Source organism: Quercus robur, chromosome 2 (assembly GCF_932294415.1).
Source record: "Quercus robur chromosome 2, dhQueRobu3.1, whole genome shotgun sequence".
NCBI classification, from domain to species: Eukaryota; Viridiplantae; Streptophyta; class Magnoliopsida; order Fagales; family Fagaceae; genus Quercus; species Quercus robur.
The window spans coordinates 70,354,472-70,374,587 of NC_065535.1; the positions used below are offsets into that span (position 1 = coordinate 70,354,472).

At 33.7% G+C, this 20,116-nt stretch overlaps 1 protein-coding gene across 1 annotated transcript; it reads left to right on the forward strand.

Annotated features, from left to right (window-relative positions):
* Window positions 1-9,259: 9,259 nt before the first annotated feature.
* Window positions 9,260-16,207, forward strand: LOC126714796 (uncharacterized). The gene is made up of 6 exons (XM_050415115.1): window positions 9,260-9,563; window positions 9,673-9,764; window positions 10,320-10,419; window positions 12,329-13,169; window positions 13,368-13,501; window positions 15,252-16,207. Exons 1-6 carry the CDS (start codon window positions 9,466-9,468, stop codon window positions 16,123-16,125), a joined length of 2,139 nt encoding a protein of 712 aa, XP_050271072.1. The 5' UTR covers window positions 9,260-9,465; the 3' UTR covers window positions 16,126-16,207.
* Window positions 16,208-20,116: the final 3,909 nt, after the last annotated feature.

Consider the following 20,116-nt stretch of genomic DNA (forward strand, 5'->3'; position numbering starts at 1 on the left):
CTATTTTGGTCATTTTAGAGGTAAAAGGTATTTTGATCATCTTAAAGGTTTGAGGGGCACTTTGGTCATTTTGTAGGTTTTGGGTTGTGTTTTGGTTATTTTAGAAGTTTTATGGGTATTTCAGTCATCTCCTAGCTTTGATGTCGTATTTCAGCCATTTTGGATGGTCGGATTGTGTCAATAGGGTTAATCAAAGTTTTCCATTAGGTGGGTACAACAATATGTGTCCATCATGCAACCAGATAGAGATCCAAAATTTGACCATTGGATTGGAAGAAAGTGATGAAATATTTGTGTTTGTAAATTACAGTGACAATCAGATGGCCAGATTGTGAGAACAGAGTAGTCAAATCTTGCAAAAATTCGTCAAAGACTATTAAACTTGTTCAATCTTTGGTCAAACTTCAAAGTTGGTTCTAGGACCACTAGATTTGATCAAATTAGGTTGATTAGGGAGGATTTAATTGGGTTTTGGGTATTAGTTAGTGTTTTAAGGTTTTCTTGATTTTCATGTTTTTATCAGTTTCAAATTTTAAAATAGCAAAACAAGGTAGTCAAAAGTCACATACAAATTCATTATGGTCATTTTGTAGATTTTGGGTTGTGTTTTTTAGATCATTTTCTCAATTCTTAGTAATGTTTATAGAGTATATAACTATCTTGAAAGAGTATTGAATATTTTTAGTGATTGAAGTTTCATGATAGGTGGATACAACAACACGCTTTCATCTTATGCCATAATCCGATTTAAAATTTGACCATTGGATTGAAAGAGTGTGATAAAATATTTGTTTTGATGAACTTTGAGCTCAATCAAACGGTTGGATTGTGAGAACGTGACCAATCAAAATTTCTTGATGTGTTGGTACAATGACACGTCCATAATGTTCTAGACATAAATCCAAAATCTAACCGTTGGATTGGAATAATGTAATGATATATTGGTGTTTGTAAAGTATGACAAAAATCAGACGGTCGGATTGTGAAAAATGAGTAGTCAAAGTTTGCAAAACTTGGTCAAAATTAGTCAATATTTGGTCAAACATGGTCAACATTGAAGTTGGGTCTATGACCCATTGGAAAACTGAAAAATTGTGGGTACATAGTAAGTAATCCCTTCACTACATCCACATCTTCATTTTTTAAATCATCCACAAGTCACATTCACATTCAAGCTTTGGACAATGTGAAGAATGTCTCTCATCTCTCTTCCTATTTTAAATTGAGATATTGAATAAATAAACAATCTATCTTCTTTTATCAAAAAAGAAATCTTGATGTAAAAAAAAAAAAAAATGCAAGAAGTGAGATTTCATAGTGTTTCTATCTTTTATTAATAATAATAATAAAAAGTGATATTTCAAAGTGACAACAACAACAACAACAACAACAACAACAAAAAGTAGTGGCGTGGTTGTCATAAATGAAATAAATAGTTTTGTTATAAAAATAAATAAATAAATAAATGATTTAAAACAAACTCAGCCATGCCCCTTATTATTATTATTTTTTTTATAAAAAAGAAAACCCCACAATATCTTTTTTATCTTTTAGTAAAAAAAAAAAAAAAAAGAGAAAAAAGAAAAAGAAGAAAAGACAAAACCCTAACTCCCTAGCACTCTCCCTCTCCCTTTCACTAAAAAACCAGCGCCCCCACCTTTTTTTTTTTTTTTTTTTTCAATCCCCTGCCTCCCTTGCCCCCTCACTCAATTAACACACCTATTTCACTATTCACTAAAAAACAAGCGCTCCCACCTTTTTTTTTCTTTTCAATCTCCTACCCTCCCTTGCCCCCTCACTAAATTAACACACCTATTTCACTAAAAAAAAAAAAAAAAACCCTTATCTCCATCTACTGTTCATTCTCATTCTTTCTCCCAATCATAATCAAACCCAAAAGGTTGGTCTTCTTAGATCCTTATCTTTGGATTTTTTTTTTTTCTTTTTTGTTAATGTATTGTGGTTTAGTAAATTTATTTGCTTGTTTATTTCATTTATCTAAATTTTGGGTTTGGTTTGGATATACCTCTTTCATAATATATCATCTAATATTGTAGGCAAAGTTCTTGATAGTTTGGTACAAGCCCATAGTGTAATGTTTGTGTGTATTGGTGGCCTCAACCAATCTATTTCACTATTCACTAAAAAACACCTATTTCACTATTCACTAAAAAACAAGCGCCCCCACCTTTTTTTTTTCTTTTCAATCCCCTGCCCTCCCTTGCCCCCTCACTAAATTAACACACCTATTTCACTAAAAAAAAAAAAAAAACCCTTATCTCCATCTACTGTTCATTCTCACTCTTTCTCCCAATCATAATCAAACCCAAAAGGTTGGTCTTCTTAGATCCTTATCTTTGGATTTTTTTTTCTTTTTTGTTAATGTATTGTGGTTTAGTAAATTTATTTGCTTGTTTATTTCATTTATCTAAATTTTGGGTTTGGTTTAGATATACCTCTTTCATAATATATCATCTAATATTGTAGGCAAAGTTCTTGATAGTTTGGTACTAGCTCATAGTGTAATGTTTGTGTGTATTGGTGGCCTCAACCAATCTGTTGATTCATGGGAAGCGTTTTTCACTTGATAATAGTGCTTTGTTCAATTTGTGTTTTAACCTTTTAGAGTTTTCCCTGTTTGAGTTTGCCTCTTCTTTGTTAGTAAAGTTCCAAGTAAAGACAAAAGTAGCTTATAGTTATATAATAGGATTGGTGATTATATTATTCTTTTATTATTTATATTCAATATATATTGATAATAAATGTAGTTCAAACACACACACGTGTATATATAACAATCTCAAAAGTTATATTATTTTATTTATATTTATATTAAAAATGAAAAATACCAAAGTTCTAAATTTTTTTTTCCAATATTTTCTATAAATTAACTTATGATATGATAAGTGGTTATTGGAGGGAACAATCAGTCAATTGAAAGAGGTGATAGCTTTTATTATAGAAAATGTTTTGAAATCGATGGGCTTTAATTATATGCAAGAAACTACTACACATAAATATTTTCTCAGTATAATCAACATTAAATTTTTTTTGCTATTTTATTTAGGTTGTTGAAATAAGTGATAAATTTGCTCATTATAATTTTCAATTAATTGTTATTGTTGGTACATATGTGATTTCATGTGACTTGTTGTGGTGATGGATATATTGTTAAGGGTGATGGAGATGTACTATTAATATGGTTATTGGTGGTAGATGTATTCTTTTAAGTTCTCATTAACTAGAACACTACAATGTTCTTATATATTTATTCAGTTTAATTTAAAATATTGCAGACCAATGCTAGAGGAGGAGATCACAATGTAAATAATGACACAAGATGACTATGAGGAGGAAGATGACTCTTAGATGGAGGACGACACTGACTCAGATGATAATTGATCTTCCAATATTTATGCTTTCAAGTTTAGTAAAGGATATAATATAGCCTTCGTGTACTATTGAACAACATGCTATTTTGTAGACCTTTTAATATTTTCATTTTTAATGCACTTATTAGTTTTGAACAATTATGGATTTGTGTTTGTTATTTGAATGGAGAAACTTTTATGAACAATTATGGATTTGTGTTTGTAATTTATATATTAATTATTCCATATACAGAAATATTTGATATTATCAAATAAAATAAAAATATCATAAAATTTTTTTCGACGGAGCTATTTTTTTGCAAATAATGTATGAGTGACGAGATAAATGGTTTTTCATAATGGCTAAAGTTCGTCAAAAAAAAGTAATTGGTTGCATTGATGTTATATTTTCGATGAAAAACTAGGTATTTACGATGACTTTTAGTCGTCGAAAAAATACAATAATGACGGTCATTGTTCATCGTAAAAGGTATTTGGTCGACCAACTTCCTCGTTTGAAGTTCTATTTATGACCACAAGGCAAGTATTTATGATGACTTTTAGTTGTCGAAAAAATACATTAACGACAGCCTTAGTCCGTCACAAACTCTATTTGGTCGTCCAACTTCCTCGTATGAAGTTGAATTTGCGACGGCAATTATTAAGTACTTACGACGGAGTTTTGCTGTCGAAAATAAGTGTTAGCGACGGCCTTGTCGGCAATATAGTATTACCGACAAGGCTTTTGCCGATGGACGTCGATGGCTTTTTGCCGTCGGTAATACGAATTTGCGACGGCTTTTTGTGCTTTTGCGATGAACTTTGACCATCGCAAATAAGCTTATTTTTTTAGTGAAATCCTATTATTAAATTTTTTTAAAAAGAAAAAATACAAATAATAATTAATAAATTAATGCTAATAATGCAACATTATCAACCTCTAGTATTGATATTCTAATTTTTTAAAATCTTTGAACAAAAAACTTCATCCCCTTAAATCATGCTGACTACTCAACAAGTCACCAATAAAAGAAAAAAAAAAAGAAGAAGAGAACGTTACGGCCAAACTGAAAGCATCGAGTTCCACGGTCTCTTCCAAATCAACTAGTCTCCAACGCCAACTTACTCAGCAAATCAAACTTAATTACCAGTAAAATTCGTATTTGAAGTAGAAATTGTATAACAATGAATATTGACCATGCTTAGCTAGCACGTGTGATAGGTTGTTAGGTCTGGTAGTTGGTTATTTCGTGTTCACACTTGTACAGACTTGTAAATATATATATGATTTCTATAATCATTTTGCTAATTAATGAAATATACAGTTTTTCAATTCTTGATTCCGTGATAGTGGGTGAGAAACATCTTCAAGTTTTGAGTGATAAGGAAGCGAGATTGGAACTAAATTGGTATAGGAAAAGATAGGAGTAAGGTCAATAGTTTTCCGTTTCAGTGATAAAAAGTATAACTAAGGCCATCATCCCCATAAAAAGTTTTCTCATAATTTTGCTATCCATTTATTTTCTCCCACTTTAAAAATTTTTCCTAAGTATGACATTAAGACTTTAAGTCTTATTCATTATATACAATTTAATGACCATACACTTTGAAATAAACAAAATTCAATATATAAATTGATTTATTATTAATTTTTTAATCAAGTGTTGCCTAAGAACCTTTCAGAAACACGAGCAATTTTAACTAAGTTACCTACATTTACTGTTTAATTACTGCCTTTTGGTTAGATTTCAAAATATATTTTAGTTTATCTTCAATATATATATATATATATATATTTTAGTTTTGTTAACATATGCTTGTTCCCAAAAGTCATGTATTATTGTAAGACACTTGTTATCTCCTAAAGAAACTTGATCAAATTTCTTTACCGTGTTAATAAACAAAAATATTGAACAAGGATGGAGCCCTTGTGCGTGTTTTTTTATTGCATTCAAGCTGCCACTCTTCAATGCGTTTAAAATCTAGTTGATCTTGATACAATGTCTTCTTCATGCAACTTCCACACATTGCCAATTTTTTTGAACTAAAATCTACCTCGTCTTGCTTACAACCTCCAAGTCAATGCAATTAGTAAGTGAGAGAAACGGCTAAAATGGCCAAATACCATCTTTAGCGGAAACATTTGACAATTTACTATTGTTTGCGAAATAATTAGGGATCTATCACTTTTTTGAAACTCAAGTTTGTGAAACTTGAGTTTGCCGTGTAACTAGAGTTCCAGGAACTCAAGTTCCTTGAAAAATAGCACTGCAAATTTGAATGCTATTTTTTTCAAAGAATTCAAGTTCTAACTTGAGTTCCTAGAACTCAAATTACATGGCAAACTCGAGTTTCACAAATTCGAGTTCTAAAAGAATGGTACATCCATATATATTTCAAAAAACAATAGTATTTTCCCATTTTGGCTAAAGAGAAACACTATCAAGTTTTGAGTGACTAAGAAGCAAGATTGAACTAAATTGGGATAGAAAGAGGTAGGGTCTACGCTAAGTGCTAAAAAAAAGGATAACGAAAGGCCATCATCCCAAAAAAGGTTCTCATAAATTTTCTATACATTGATTATCTCCCATTTAAATTTTTTTTTTCTTTTTTGAAATTAAGACTTTTTTTTTGTTTGAAGCGGAAGTATGATAATTAAGACAGTATACTTTAAAATAAACACAATTTTAACATAGAAATCGATTTATTATTAATTTTTTAATTAAGTGTTTCCTAAAAATTTTGACCATTCCGAAACATGAGCAATTTTAAGTCAAAAACAATTATTTGTTGGTGCAAAAGACCAAATAACCAAAAATTCCAATAACATATTCAACAGGGAAGTTTCTCAAAAAAAAAAAAAAAATATATATATATATATATATATTTATATCAAGAGGGAAAAATGTTTCTTTTCAAACTAGTTTAGAGAGAAATCCTTTAAACTTCTTTTATATTTTTTTAGGACAAAATTTAGACTATTTAGTTACAAAATTGATTGTAGCCTAAAGTTACAATTTTACTCAATAAAATAGATATTACCACATATTTTGATAATTTAACCATTGAATTACATGTTCTTTACGCTCTTAATACACATGTCAAATTTTGTGTCAATCGGATATTATTTACTATATGATATATAAGTTTATATTTTACATATAATTTTAAACTACAAAAACTTGCAATTTAAACAATTTATTAATAACATAGCTATTGGTCTTTAATTTTCTAAAAATTTTGCAAATATGGAAAATATAAGAAGAAGATATAATCTAATGGTGGATTTGTTAAAATTCACCTTCAATAAAAATATATTGAGTAAAGTTGTAACCTAAAGTTACAATCAATTTTGTAGCTAAATTTTATTCTTTTTTTATTGGATGTAAATTTTAAAAATCTAAGAGCATTTACATCGGTTTCCTCAGATTTTTAGCTAAACTAACCCAAAAAACTCTATTTTTTATAGTTTCGCTATCCATGTTTTTTTATGGACAACATTAGACTCAACACTCTATTTTTTATTTCATTTAAATAATTATTTTTTCTCTCTCCTTTCAACATATACAACCACCACCACCACCACCACACCACAGCCAGCCACCACCACTGCCATATATCACTCAAGGTTAAACCCAAACACAACCGCCACCACCACCACCACCACCAAATTTGCTTACCAAAACCAAAAACAAAAATCAACCATCGTGTTTTCCACCACCAAAAACCCAGCCACCACACCACTGCCAAAATAAACTTTGCAACAATTAGATCTCAACCTTCATCAAAGCCAACAAAAAAAAAAAAAAAAAACCTACCTTTCGCCACCACTAAAACACCCCACCCACCAATTGCTAAGAATCCCACCAACGAAACACTTAACTCAAAAATCTCTACTGTTAACCCACGATGCCACCAAGCCCACAACCCACTCGACGCTGCTACAACACCGACAGAATTTTAGATCCAACAAAGTTTTGATCACTGGAGAACCAGATCGAGCCACGGTCCTATTTCATCGATTTCTCCACTTCTCCTAGGTACACAATTGAGAGAGAGAGAGAGAGAGAGAGAGAGAGTGATGCAGGCCAAAATGAGGATATACCCCTTTGGCTAAAACTTTCCAACAAAATGCACCATGTTTGAAACTATTTAGGGATATGTCCATGTTTTAAACTCGATTTTCTAAAAATCGAGTTTCAATGAAAAACTCGATTTGGCGAAAATCGAGTTATAGGCAATCAAACTTAAAAAAAAAAAAAAAAAAAAAAAAAAAAACCTACATGGAACTCGAGTTCCATGCAGGATTTTTCAAACAACTCGATTTTCTCCAAATCGAGTTTTTCATTGAAACTCGATTTTCTAAAAATCGAGTTTCAAAACAGGAACATATCTCTAAATAGTTTCAGACCCCATTTTGCTGGAAAGTTTCGGCGAAAAGGGTATTTTACCATTTTGGCCGTGTGATGCGTGACAGGAAAACAATTTAAGATTAAAAAAAAAAATTGGCTCTAGTGAGTAAAGTTTCTCACCACAAGAGGCGTGTCACTTGACTTGCTAAGTATTTTGGATTAGTTTGTTGAGATTGATGCGTGGATTTTTTTTTTTTTTTTTTTTTTTTTTTTTGCATTTTTAGCTATTTAATTGCTGAAATATTAAAATAGTTACATTTATGCGACTAACCATTCGATTACATGCACGTCCTTATAATATCCCCCATATTTGCAAACTTTATAATATCTCCCATATTTGCAAACTTTCAAGAAGATTAAAGGTCAATGAATCTATCATCAATCAAATATTTAAATTTCAAATTTTTATAGAATAAAATTATGTATAAAAAATAAGTTCATTGATCGATTAGTAAATACAATCTAATTTGAACAAAATTTGACACGTGTTAAAAGTATAAAAAACATGCAATTTAACGATTAGATTTTCAAAATTTACGTCCAATAAAAAGGATATAATAAGAGTTGAGAGAAATATTATCTAGTACCTAAGAGTCTGTTTGGTACATGTGTTTAAAAACTGAAAATTGTTATTTGAAAACACAAACCAAACACTTTCTAAAATTTAATATCTTGTAGGCTCCAGTTACTTCAACCAATGGTTAAATAAGAGCATCTAAAGGTATGTTTGGTACACTGAATGTTGATTACAACAGAAATGGTAATCTTTATTACTGGGAATAAAATGTATTGTAATGGAATAACTAAACATATTCATTAGTTTGGTTGTGAGTTGTAACATTAGAATAAAACTTATGATCTATTTTAGGAAATATCTCATTCTTACAAATATATTTCTTAAAAAATAATATATTTTAAATTTTAGAGAGATGAGTTATTTTTTGATAATTTTTTATTTCCATAATTGTTAGTGGATATGGAAAATTTATTTATTTGGAAATGTATTAATGTTATAAATTATTACATCTACTAAAGAATAGCTATTACGACCCTTTTAGAGAAGAATAGTTATTCCTCATTTTAAAGAATAGCTATTTATAAGGAATGACTATTCCCTGTAATAAAAATATAACCAAACTATTGAATAGCTAAACCATAGGAATAACTATTACATTACAGTGCCTATTACAGTCTACCAAACGTGCCCTAAGGTTTTTTTTTTTTTTTTTTTAGAGCTTCAACCTATGGCATCCGCTCCTGATAATAGCTCTTTATCATCAGACCAAGACACCAATCAGTTTTTAGTGTAGGTGGGGATTGAAACTCAAATCTCTTATACAATTATCAAAGACTTTACCAATTAAACTAACTGGAACCCACAAGATCCTCCAAGATTAACTCCTACTTACATTTAAAAAAAAATCAATTTGTGTCTTGGTCATCAAAGAAGAATCACCCGAAAAGAGATAACTCCGTTAAAAAATGTCTGAAGGCTAGACCCCCCAAAAAGAATCGAAAGTCCTAAATCGAGTGTGATGGCGTTGGCTTCAAGTACTAAACAAGTAGATCAAAGGGGTTCGGGGAAAGCGTAAAACAATTTCCTCCCCCGCTACCTCTTTTTTCCTGTGGAAATCATTTTCCAATTCCAATCTGTGAAAACTTTGATCTACAACAAAACAAAAATGGGCGATAGTGAGAGCGAGAGCGAGGCCCCCAAAGTGAAGCTACGTCCAATCGTGCGACTTGGGATGTTCCTCATTTCTCACAGCCACCTCCTTAGGTACCCTCATACATACTCTCTCTTTTCCTTAATTTTTCATTCATTCATTCATAGCTTTGATTTTGATTTTGGTTTGGTGTGTTTTTTTTTTTTTTTTTTGGGTTTTCAGTGTGGTTTGCTGCACAGCTGGGGTTCTCACTCTTCTTCTTCTGCCACTTCTCGCCAAGAACACCTACATTTCCGAAAATGCCCTCATGCCAGGTCTCACTTTCTCTCTCCTAGTCTTCTTCCTAATTGTTACTTTGTCCTGTTTTGAGTGTACCCAATTGGGAAATGAATATTATGGATTTTTTAGATTAAAGTATTTGGTAAGTTAGAACAAAAATTATTTGTTATTTTACTTTTCAAAGTGAACATAATTCTGGGATATATCTCAATATATAGTGTTGTGAACTAGTAACAAGATGGGGGCGGAACGAAGTATTTATTTTATGATTGATGCATAATAAAAGCGGTGTCAGTAGTGGTGGTGGTTGGTTTATGTGAAAAGTGATGTTGCACCAATCATAATTTGCCACATTAACAAGTTATGATAGAAGTTATGTTCGTGTTACATAAGAGGTGGTATGGGTTTTAATTGTTTGTTTTTTGTTATTTAGAAAAAAGAGTTAAGGTATTATAGAAATTGAAGAAGTGAGAATTTCTATTTTTAGAAAGTGAAAAATGCATTTATGGGAAGTCATGGAGACGTTTAAATTGGGACAGAGAAGGTTATGAGATAAATTTAGCTAAAAATTTCTTGTTTATGTTTCACAGGTTCAGCAAATCCCATGCTTTCTAGTCAGGAAGTCTCAGAGGCAAATGGACTGGTGAAGGATTTAACCAATTTAGATTTGAAACCTATGGCCAGTGGCATGTACGTGCTTACTTCACTTGCTGTTTTTTTAAAAATGTTTTCTATATATGGATTGCACTTGGGTTTGATTTTGTATTCTAATGGAAACTACTTACTCCCAATTTGAATTTAAATGTCTTGGTTTGAAATGATATGATTATTAATAGGAAGAAAAATGTAGTGACTTTTTGAAAATGTCATTTACTTTATTTTAGAGGCGGCACGACTCTTATAAGAATAAGATTGTTATTTGGTTTTAGAAAGAAGGTAATGGTATCATACTCCTCTTAACAAGGATGGAGATTGAGTGAGATGCAGGTTGAAAAATGATGGAGGTTCTGACATTCGTTCCATTTATAATGCCTCGTGGAGATCTTGTGCTGTCACTTTTCCTTGGAAAAGCATTTGGGGTGCGAAGGCACCACGGAGGGTTTCCTTCTTTGTTTGGATGGCTGTGTGGGGAAGATTCTCATTGGTGATAATTTGAGAAGACGTTTCATAATTGTGGATTGATGTTGTACGTGTCACTAAAGTGGGGAGAATGGTGATCATCTTTTGATTCATTGTAAAGGGGCTTCCCGGTTATGGAGTTATGCTTTTAGATCTTATGGAGTTCTTACCTAAGAGGCTGGTTGATCTGTTGGATGTGTAGAGGAATTGGTTTGGGAAATGTTCGTTGAATATTTTGAACTTGGTACCATAGTGTGTGATGTGGATCATTTGGAAGGAGCATAATAGTTGTATGTTTGAGGATTCAGAGCATTTAGGGGACCAGCTCATAGCATTGTTTGCAGGGATGTTGTTTGATTGGTCTCGTACTTGGGATTCACTTCTTGTGGTTCCATTCTGTTGTTTAAAGATTCCCTTTCCTTTGGTATAGAATTTCTTTTTCTTTGTTTTTGTACATATTTTTTTGGCTATTTCATTCTTCTGTATGAAATAGTCCTTCTTCATTAAAATTTTTATTACTTATAAAAAGAAATAGAGAAGGTAACGGTATTATAGGAAATTGAAGAACTTCCATTTTTTGTAAAGTGGACATGTATTTTCGGATGTTCAGTAAAGAGAGTTAGGCATCTAAATTGGGATGGGAGAGTAACAATTATTTTAAATTTCTCATCAAGTTAAATTTACTCCAATATTGAAAGAGGATGTAACTCTGGCACTAATACTCGTGCTGGGTCTTTGCTGATTTAATTCTATGAAATATTAGATTTTGTGGGTCTTATAATCCATCACTGATGCCCACACACATGCACATCTACAAGTGTCAAATAATTTTAGGCTTGTAATGAGCTGAGTGGATCAGTAAGCTGCTTAAGGTTGGACTGAGTAGGATTGGACTTGGCTTGGTCGGCATTGCGTTATGTAGATTTATTTGTTTGTTTGGTTTAGGTGTTTGTTAATTTTGATGGAATTTGTAGTACGTAGCAGTATACTGCTTGTCTTGCAGCTAGTTTGTTGTTAATAAAATCTGTCCAAATCATAAGAAATAGGGTCCAGATATTTTTTTTTTTCAATTCCCTTTTATTTACATATAAACATGCCATTAGGCATTGTTATGCAACTTGCTATATGGTCAACTTGCATTATCTTTCTTCTCTTTATTTTATCTTTCATGCACATTAAGTTGGAGTTTTTTGCATTAGGTACAACCTTTATGTGCTCATTAAGATTAAGTCTTGGTCAAGTTGTGTATGCACTTTATGCATGGAGTAGATTTACTTTGCACTGCTTTCTGCTTCTTTATGTTTTAATTTTCCATCAGCTTGATATTTTGCCCTGACTCTGCATCACAAGTTTATAATTCTAAATATAACCCCCCCCCCCCCCCCCCCCCCCCCAGCGAAACACCCACCCACTGGGAAAAAGATAAAATGATGGAAAAAAGTAAGTCTGTCCAATGTGATTTTCTGTTTACCTCATGCAGAGAAAGTCAAAGACTGATAGCCCAATATATGACCAACTTGGGTGCCGAAGTTAGTTTTCAAAAGTTCTACCCTCAATCAAATCAGTTTCATCCATTGCACTTTTTTTCTAGCCCTGATTCTGCAACAATTTGGGAGAACATTAGTTGTTCATCATTTGGTCTCAATACTGTTGGAATAATAAGAGCCCCACGTGGTGATGGGAAAGAAGCTATTGTCTTGGTGACACCTTACAATTCTGAGAAGATTGGGTTGGGTGAGGCTTTATCTCTGGGCATTGCATACTCGGTATTTTCCTTGCTAACCCGAGTTACTTGGCTGGCCAAGGATATTATATGGGTTGTTGCAGATTCAAAATATGGAGAATATGCTGCAGTTGATGCTTGGCTAAGAGATTATTACATTCCTGTATTTAGTGGATTAGGCACACAATATGCTGAAATGTGTCACGGACTGGAAGAGAACACTATCACAGAAAGAAATATGCGTGATGGTTTTAAACGAGCTGGGACTATGGCTGCAGCCCTTGTGATTAAGGTAGCGGATAGAAGTGAACAATTTGAGGACAGTCTTAGCATATATGCTGAGGCATCCAATGGACAGATGCCAAACCTAGATCTCATTAATATTGTAAATTATTTAGCAGTTCATAGGCAAGGTTTGCGGATAAAGGTGGAGAAAATGTGGTCTTTACTTAACTGCAAATGGCTCATGATTTTGGGAGAAATACTTGAATCACTAGGACATTTGGCTAAAAGCTTAAACCCCCAGTGGAAGTTTGGTATCCCAGCTGCAGATTATGTTGAGGGCACTGCTACGCTCGCAAGTTCATTGTATTACCAGGTAGTTTATTATCCTGTCTGTTCATTTATTTAAAAAAAAAAAAAATTTATTTTCTCCTTTTTTAGGGGGAGTAGTGGAATATATTACTGTTACAGTTTCAAATTGAATGACCGGGAAAATTAAAGGGTTATTTCATCTCACTTCTTTCTGATCCTGGAGGTCATTTTTACCTATATGTGATATTTTCCTTGCTGTCAGGCTTTGGGTATTCCAACAGGTCCCCATGGTGCTTTTCGTGATTACCAGGTAGATGCAATTACTTTGGAAATTTCTTCTAGAGTTTCTTCAAATAACAAGGGTGGGCAAAATGATTTCCTTCTGCGAGGTGGCCGGTTAGTGCTCATTTGATTCTTTCAAAGTACCATTTGTAACTTGACTTATTTTACTAGACATGTAGGCAAGGGACATGAATGAGTATCTTGCCAATCTATTGGCAGAAGGCAGTGTTGTCTTCAGCTGAACACTTCTTAGCATTTTCACCTTTTTTTGGAGGTAGAGGGGGGTGGGGTCATTGTATATTAATACTTGGAAAATATGCCAATAGTAGGCGAATACATTTGATTGCCCGTGTATTACTACTGCCCTTTACTAGATGTTTGTGTTGCTTGAATGCTTCCATACATTCTAACATGTTATAGTCTTTCTGTTAAATGTTCTTTGTTATTTATTTTGGGTTAGGTTGTTACTTGTTAGATTTTAGTTGCACAACTTAGCTAATTTAACCCCCCCCCCCCTTCCCCCTCCCAACAAAATAAAAAAGAGTGTACTGAATTGTGGTGAAGAATCCCATGCCATAATAAAATGATAGAAAGAAATTGTTGATGAGGCAACTTGTGGTATTCAATCATTTTTGGTAGAAAGCTTAAGTCATACTCAATTAAAAACTTGTTTTGAATTCAGGGCAAAAAAATCTTTTTGTGAACACTGAAATGGAGGATACTTTTTTTTTTTTTACAAGCATTTGTTGATTTCTTGTTTGATGTTTAACATTTTATTGTTCTTGTTTTAGAATATCCTTTGGTTCTGAAATTGCTACTAATGTAACTAGTAGAGATGGGTTCAAGTTACACCTGGAGTAACTTCTAAACTTTTACACCTTTTTAGACCATTAATTTCTATAGATCTAAAGGTGGAGAAAATATTGCTTTCCACATCACCCCTTTTCCTTTCCCAAAGCTCCACTCTCATGCACTCCCTCTAGTTCCCTTTCTCAAATCTTTGAAAGCAATTTTATTGTCATCATCAATTCAATGTAGGCCAACAACTTCCATATGTAGACTGTAGGTACAGAGGAGCTCCGCCATGGCAAAAGTTATTGGGAGTTCAAGAAGCACGTTGAAGGAACACATTCACTGAAGAGGGTTGCAGCAACAGTATATCTCTACACAGAAGAAAATTGAAAATTAAAACTTGGTCCTTGGGTTTTCTTCTACCAAAGTTACTGTATTAGGCAAAAGTTCAGGCTTCAATGAACTTATTTTTCTTCAAAAGCAATTCTTATTTATTGTTGATTATAAAAATAAAAAAATAAATTTTTTTTTATTGTTCTTGTTGATCATGAACCTGTGCAAGAAATTTATTGTGCTGGGCTTGATTCTTCTTATCCTTAAATACCTTTGACTGTTGCCAACAAATACGCGTTCCTTCACTGTGCTTTCTAAACTCCCAACAACCCATGCCATGGGTAGCTCCTCAGACCAATGATGAACGTTAAGCGTTGGCCTTCACTGAATTGATGCCAACCTTAGATTGCTTTCAAGATTTGAGAGAGGGAAAGAAAGTGTGTGTGAGAAAGAGTGAAACTTTTAAAAAAGGAAAAGGGGTGATGTGGAAAGCAATAATTTTCCCACCATTAGATCTAATTGAAATCAGTGATCTAAAAAATGTGTAAAAGTTTAGAAGTTAAACTATGTGTAACTTGAACCCGTCTCTAACTAGTATTATTTGGTGTAGGCCCTCTTTAATTATTCCTTGTTTGTCATTATTTGGTGGTATACTATGCCCACAATCATCCATTAATAGTCAAAAGATTCAGTATTCTTGCGTCATTTTGATTGAAGGTTTTTCTGTGGGTTGGTGCAGGTTAATTGAAGGAGTTATACGATCAGTAAACAACCTCCTTGAAAAGTTTCATCAGTCATTCTTTCTGTACCTTTTAACATCGCCTAGTAAGTTTCTATCTGTTGGAGTCTACATGATCGCCTTTGCACTACTCGTTGCATCACTCCCAATGGTTGCGGCTTCTCTCTATGCTCATGCTAATAATTTGGATCCTAGTTTTGAAAAAAACAAATCCAATCATCCAGCCAGTGCTGCTGATGAACTTGGCATCACTCTCAGATCATGGAAATGGCTCTATGCAGCGAAAAAGGTTCTTGTAGTTCACCTGTGGGGAGCTGTTGTTTTATTACTCCCATACTTCATCTGTCAAATTCCCAATTGCACTCCAACAACCAGCTTTGTAGTCTGGGTTTTGCTTTCAATCTTCAGCCTTCTAATCTTGTTCTGGATTTTGGGTTCTCCATTTTACTATGTTAATGCATCTCAACCTCAACAAAGAGAATGGGCTCTCTTGAAATCGGTGACTATTTCAGCTGCCTTCATTGGTCTGTGCCTCATGTCAGTCATTAACTTTGCTACGGCTGAAATTGGGGCTTTGCTAATGGTCCCTATGTGTTTGATGGCTCACCCTTTGAAGCTTGATGTTAAATCTAGAAAGTTGAGAAATTTTTCAAGGGTGGCTTGTAATCTAGCTTTGGGGTTTATTGGGTTTCCACCAACTGCTTTTTTGGTGTTTAAAGGTGTATTTGAAGGTTTTGATGGCATTAGTGTTAGTGACTTCTGGAATTGGTTGGAATCCATTTGGGCATGGAGCAGTGCTACTTACCTCTATATAGGTATGATTCACCTGCCATGCTGGATATTGTGTATTCATGTAATACTTCATCCTTGTTGACACGTCTTTCTCAATTTTACCCTGTGTATTGCTGAGCAAATGAAACACACAAATCATAAGATTTATTGCATTTTTATCTCAATGTTATCTTTTTTATCTAAATTGCTTGTTATTGGTCATGGGCTGGTTCTGGAGAAGTAGGTCCTTCAGGAATATAATCTTTCATCTTTGTAAGTAATTTTGTATCACTACGCATAAAGGGGCTCTCCTGCAGAACCTATACTTCATCATTGCTAGTAGGGTTCTGCAGGCCTGTTAAAATGTACTTAGTGACTCTGAATGAATGGTTGGAGAAAGTGAGATGATCAGATGGCTAAATTGGAAACTCAATCAAGAATCCAAGTTAGATTCTAATTGCGCTACAATTTGATGCTAAGTGTCTTTAGATTTTCAATGCATGTTTACCAAGTTAGCTTGCTTCAAAATATACATGCTGAGCCTCAGTTCCACAGTGAGGCCTGCAATCTGAATATGAGTTTAATTGCCCAACTAACTCAGATGTTAGATCTAGGGTGGAGTCTCATTGTTTAGGGTATTGTGAACCATACTTTATAGCCATTTGACAGGTTCTTGGCTTAGCAATTTTGTTGTGGTTGGATTCACAACAGTTAGGTCAGAAGGGTCAATCCAATATATATTTGTAGAATGGATCTTGTGCTACTGCACAGTTGATTGAATCTAGTTGATTGGGAATTTTGATATCATATAATTTGTTTCACAGATTTAAATCCCTCTTCCCTCTCTCTCACATGCACACGCGTGTGCGGGCATACACTTTTTTTTGTTGGGAGATGGATAATATGTTTAAGGCAAGATGCCCATTTTGTTTGGTATGATTGATGGAAAAGGTGTTTATGTCTGTAAAATAATTGGAAAAAATGGATTGATGTGGACTGGCTGCCTTGTTGCCTTAGGATCTCTTTTGCCATTGATGATCAAAGAAGTTGCTATAAAATTAAAAGCCCGTATTCTGCACCCACTTAAAGAGCAGGGAATACCAAAAAGTAGGTTCTCATGAAACTTTAATAAGATTGACTGTTTGGTATTTTTTTTTTTTTTTTGAAAAGTTGACTGTTTGGTATTAGCTTTACTTCTTTTGTATTGATTAATAAAGATATACAAATTCCATCAAAAAGAAAAAAGATAATCAAATATATATATTTTTTATTGATGGGAATAATCATATATATTATGGTGGAATAGAATGTTCTTTTTATTGACTAGTATAGCAAAAGTAGCTACAGTAAAGCGCTTTCTGGGATTTAATGGTTTGATGCAAACCATTCATAGGGTCGGCATCATTGAGGTAGGGCCATATGGTAGTTGGTTCTAGACTTCAAGGGACACAGCTTGATAGGGTCGGCATCATTGAGTCCGATGTCATGTGCACTGAACCCAATATAATGCGATCATATGTAACACTTATCACGTGTCGATATCGTCCAATGAAACACAGTGGATTATTATTCATGTAGGGTACAGCATCCCGTAAATAGGTTCCATGATTAATGGTCCTTAAAGAGTATCTCCGGCAGTAGAGTTAAAATTTTAGTTATTTAACATCATAAAAAGTTACTTTATTTATTTTACTTATTCACTTTACGAAACATCAAGTAATAATAGATCTATTTTAACTTTCAACACAATAAAATAATATAAATATCACAATAAAATAATATATCTACTACATTATTTTATTAATTTCTTTCTTTCTCTTTTTCCAAAAAAAAAAAAAAATCTTTCTTTCTCTCTATCTCACACCATGCCTCACTCTCCACTCTAAAAAAAAAACTTCTCATTTCTCTCCTCTCCACTCTCCACTCTCCACTCCCACTTCTCTCTATCTCATTGCCGCTCTCTCCTTCCCACCCATCACCATCCTGAGACCTTCCTCACCGGCGTCGGAGACGAAATCGTCGAAGCTCTCGAGGATCTTGTGGATTGTGGGTTGTGCCGGCGCGGGTTTGTGGGTTGTGATTTGTGATGTGGGTTTGTGTTTTGTGGTGGTTGTATGGAATTTGGACCGGTATTGCTTCAATCTTTCTCTCTACTCTATCTCTGTGGGTTTGTGTTTTGTGATGTGGGTTTGGTGGATCGGCGTTGCTGGTGGTCCAATCCGGTGTTTTTCTAGTGGCTGGGTGTTTAATTCGGTGGGTTTTATATGGATTTTATAAGCATTACCGCCGGCAAGCTAGCCGGCGAAGCAAAGAGGAGATGAGGGATGCCAGAGAGAGAGAGAAAGAAAAAGAGAAAATATTATTTTAATTAGAGAAGAGAGAGAAGTTTAATAAAATATATATATATATATTAGCTTCTTGCTACAGTGCACAGCCATAAATAGCTGTGCACTATAGCAAGAAGCTAAAATTTTTTAGCTATGGCTCCACTGTTGTAACATGTATTTTTTTGTTTTGGTGAAACTAAAATAGTTATATAGCTATTTAGCTTCACTGCTGCTAATGCTCTAAAAGTGTCGTGAAGTTGCCATGGAATGAGGGTAGCTGTAGCAGGGACATTTGGTAATCAAATTCTTAATGTCATAATATTTGATTTCCCCAAATTTAAATTTCATTATACTACATCAAAGTTCAAACCATTGTGATTTTGGTCCTCCACATAAATTGCTCAGTTGAGTCTTGAGTTTGTGTTACTATTTGTCCTTGAAGGAACAATTATTTGCATCAATGATTGGCACATGTGCCAAATGTGCCAAATGCCAAATATTTGGCACATTTGGCACACCAAACACAAAAACGAAGCTTTATCAGATGTGTTAAATGTGTCAAATTTTTGTAACATACTACAGTATCGTTGCATTTTTGACACGGTACGGACTCAAATGGCATTTGTACTTTATTATTTTTTTATTCATCTTTCTCTCTCATCCCACTCTGAGCCACTCCATCTCCACTTCTCTGGATCCTGCTCTCTCTCCTCCCTCTCTGTCTAATCGTCCTCTCTCTAGTGAAGGATGGGTTCCGATGTAGGTATATTCTAGCGTGGGTTCCGGCGTGGAACAGGTTACGGTGTGGGTTGTGGGTATGGCAGCGTGGTGGGTTGCAGCGAGCTGGATCATGGCAAGGTGGGTCATGGACTCACGGCAGAGGTGAATGGGTTTTGATGGGTGGGTTCAGATGGGGTTTGGAGTGGTTTTCCTTTACCCTTTTTTCTTTCTTCGCTCTCTCCTCTATGTTCGATCTCTCTTGTTGTGTTTGATGTGGATTTTGCTTTTGGGTTTGTTTGATTTGCCGTGCCGATCTCTCTAGTTGTGTTTTTTTTTTTTTTTTTTTTTAATTTTATTTTTATTATTAAGGTGGCGTTGGTGGATTTGGGTTTGTGCTGGTGGTAGTTGGTCAGTGTTGTTGCGGCAGTGGTTGTTGGTGGTGGTTGTTGCGGCAGTGGTGGATATGCCGTTGTTGTTGTTGTTGCTGATGGTGATGGGAGGGATGAGATGATATATTATTTTAATGTGTAGTAAATATTATTTTAATGTATAGAATTGAATGATAGAACATCTGATAAATGAGATATTATAAAATAATGTGATAAAATAATAAAGTAGGCTTTTGATGTATCAAAATGATATTTTTTTTGCAACATTTGCTATAGATGCTCTAAATGTTAGTTTCGATAAGACAGATTAGAATCTAATAAGAACAGGACAGGCAAGAATCAAGGGGGCACAGAGGAAAGAATCTAATGAAAAAGTGATGAATCTGTCCAATGGTAGAAAATTGTCTTATATGTAATGTACTAAACGTTCTTTCCGATGTGTGGTTTTTTTCAGTTTTAGGGAAATCTCCTTACTCTATTTGCTTTAGTTTTCTCCGCCCTTAATTAATTAATTAATTAGGATAGGCATTCCTTTCTAACGCCTTTTATTTAAAAGTATAATTGTATTTTAAAAAAGTCTGATTTTTTTATTATAAAAAAATATATCAATGAAAATAAACTCATCTAAACACTCCCTAATATGTAAAAGAACGGAAAA

What these genes read in the sequence shown, in the direction of transcription:
- LOC126714796 (XM_050415115.1), top strand. Translation starts at nt 9,466, where the DNA reads ATGGGCGATAGTGAGAGCGAGAGCGAGGCCCCCAAAGTGAAGCTACGT. An exon ending in AAACCTATGGCCAGTGGCAT is followed by an intron (nt 10,420 to 12,328) that starts GTACGTGCTTAC and finishes TACCTCATGCAG; the next exon opens with AGAAAGTCAAAGACTGATAG. An exon ending in TTCCTTCTGCGAGGTGGCCG is followed by an intron (nt 13,502 to 15,251) that starts GTTAGTGCTCAT and finishes GGGTTGGTGCAG; the next exon opens with GTTAATTGAAGGAGTTATAC.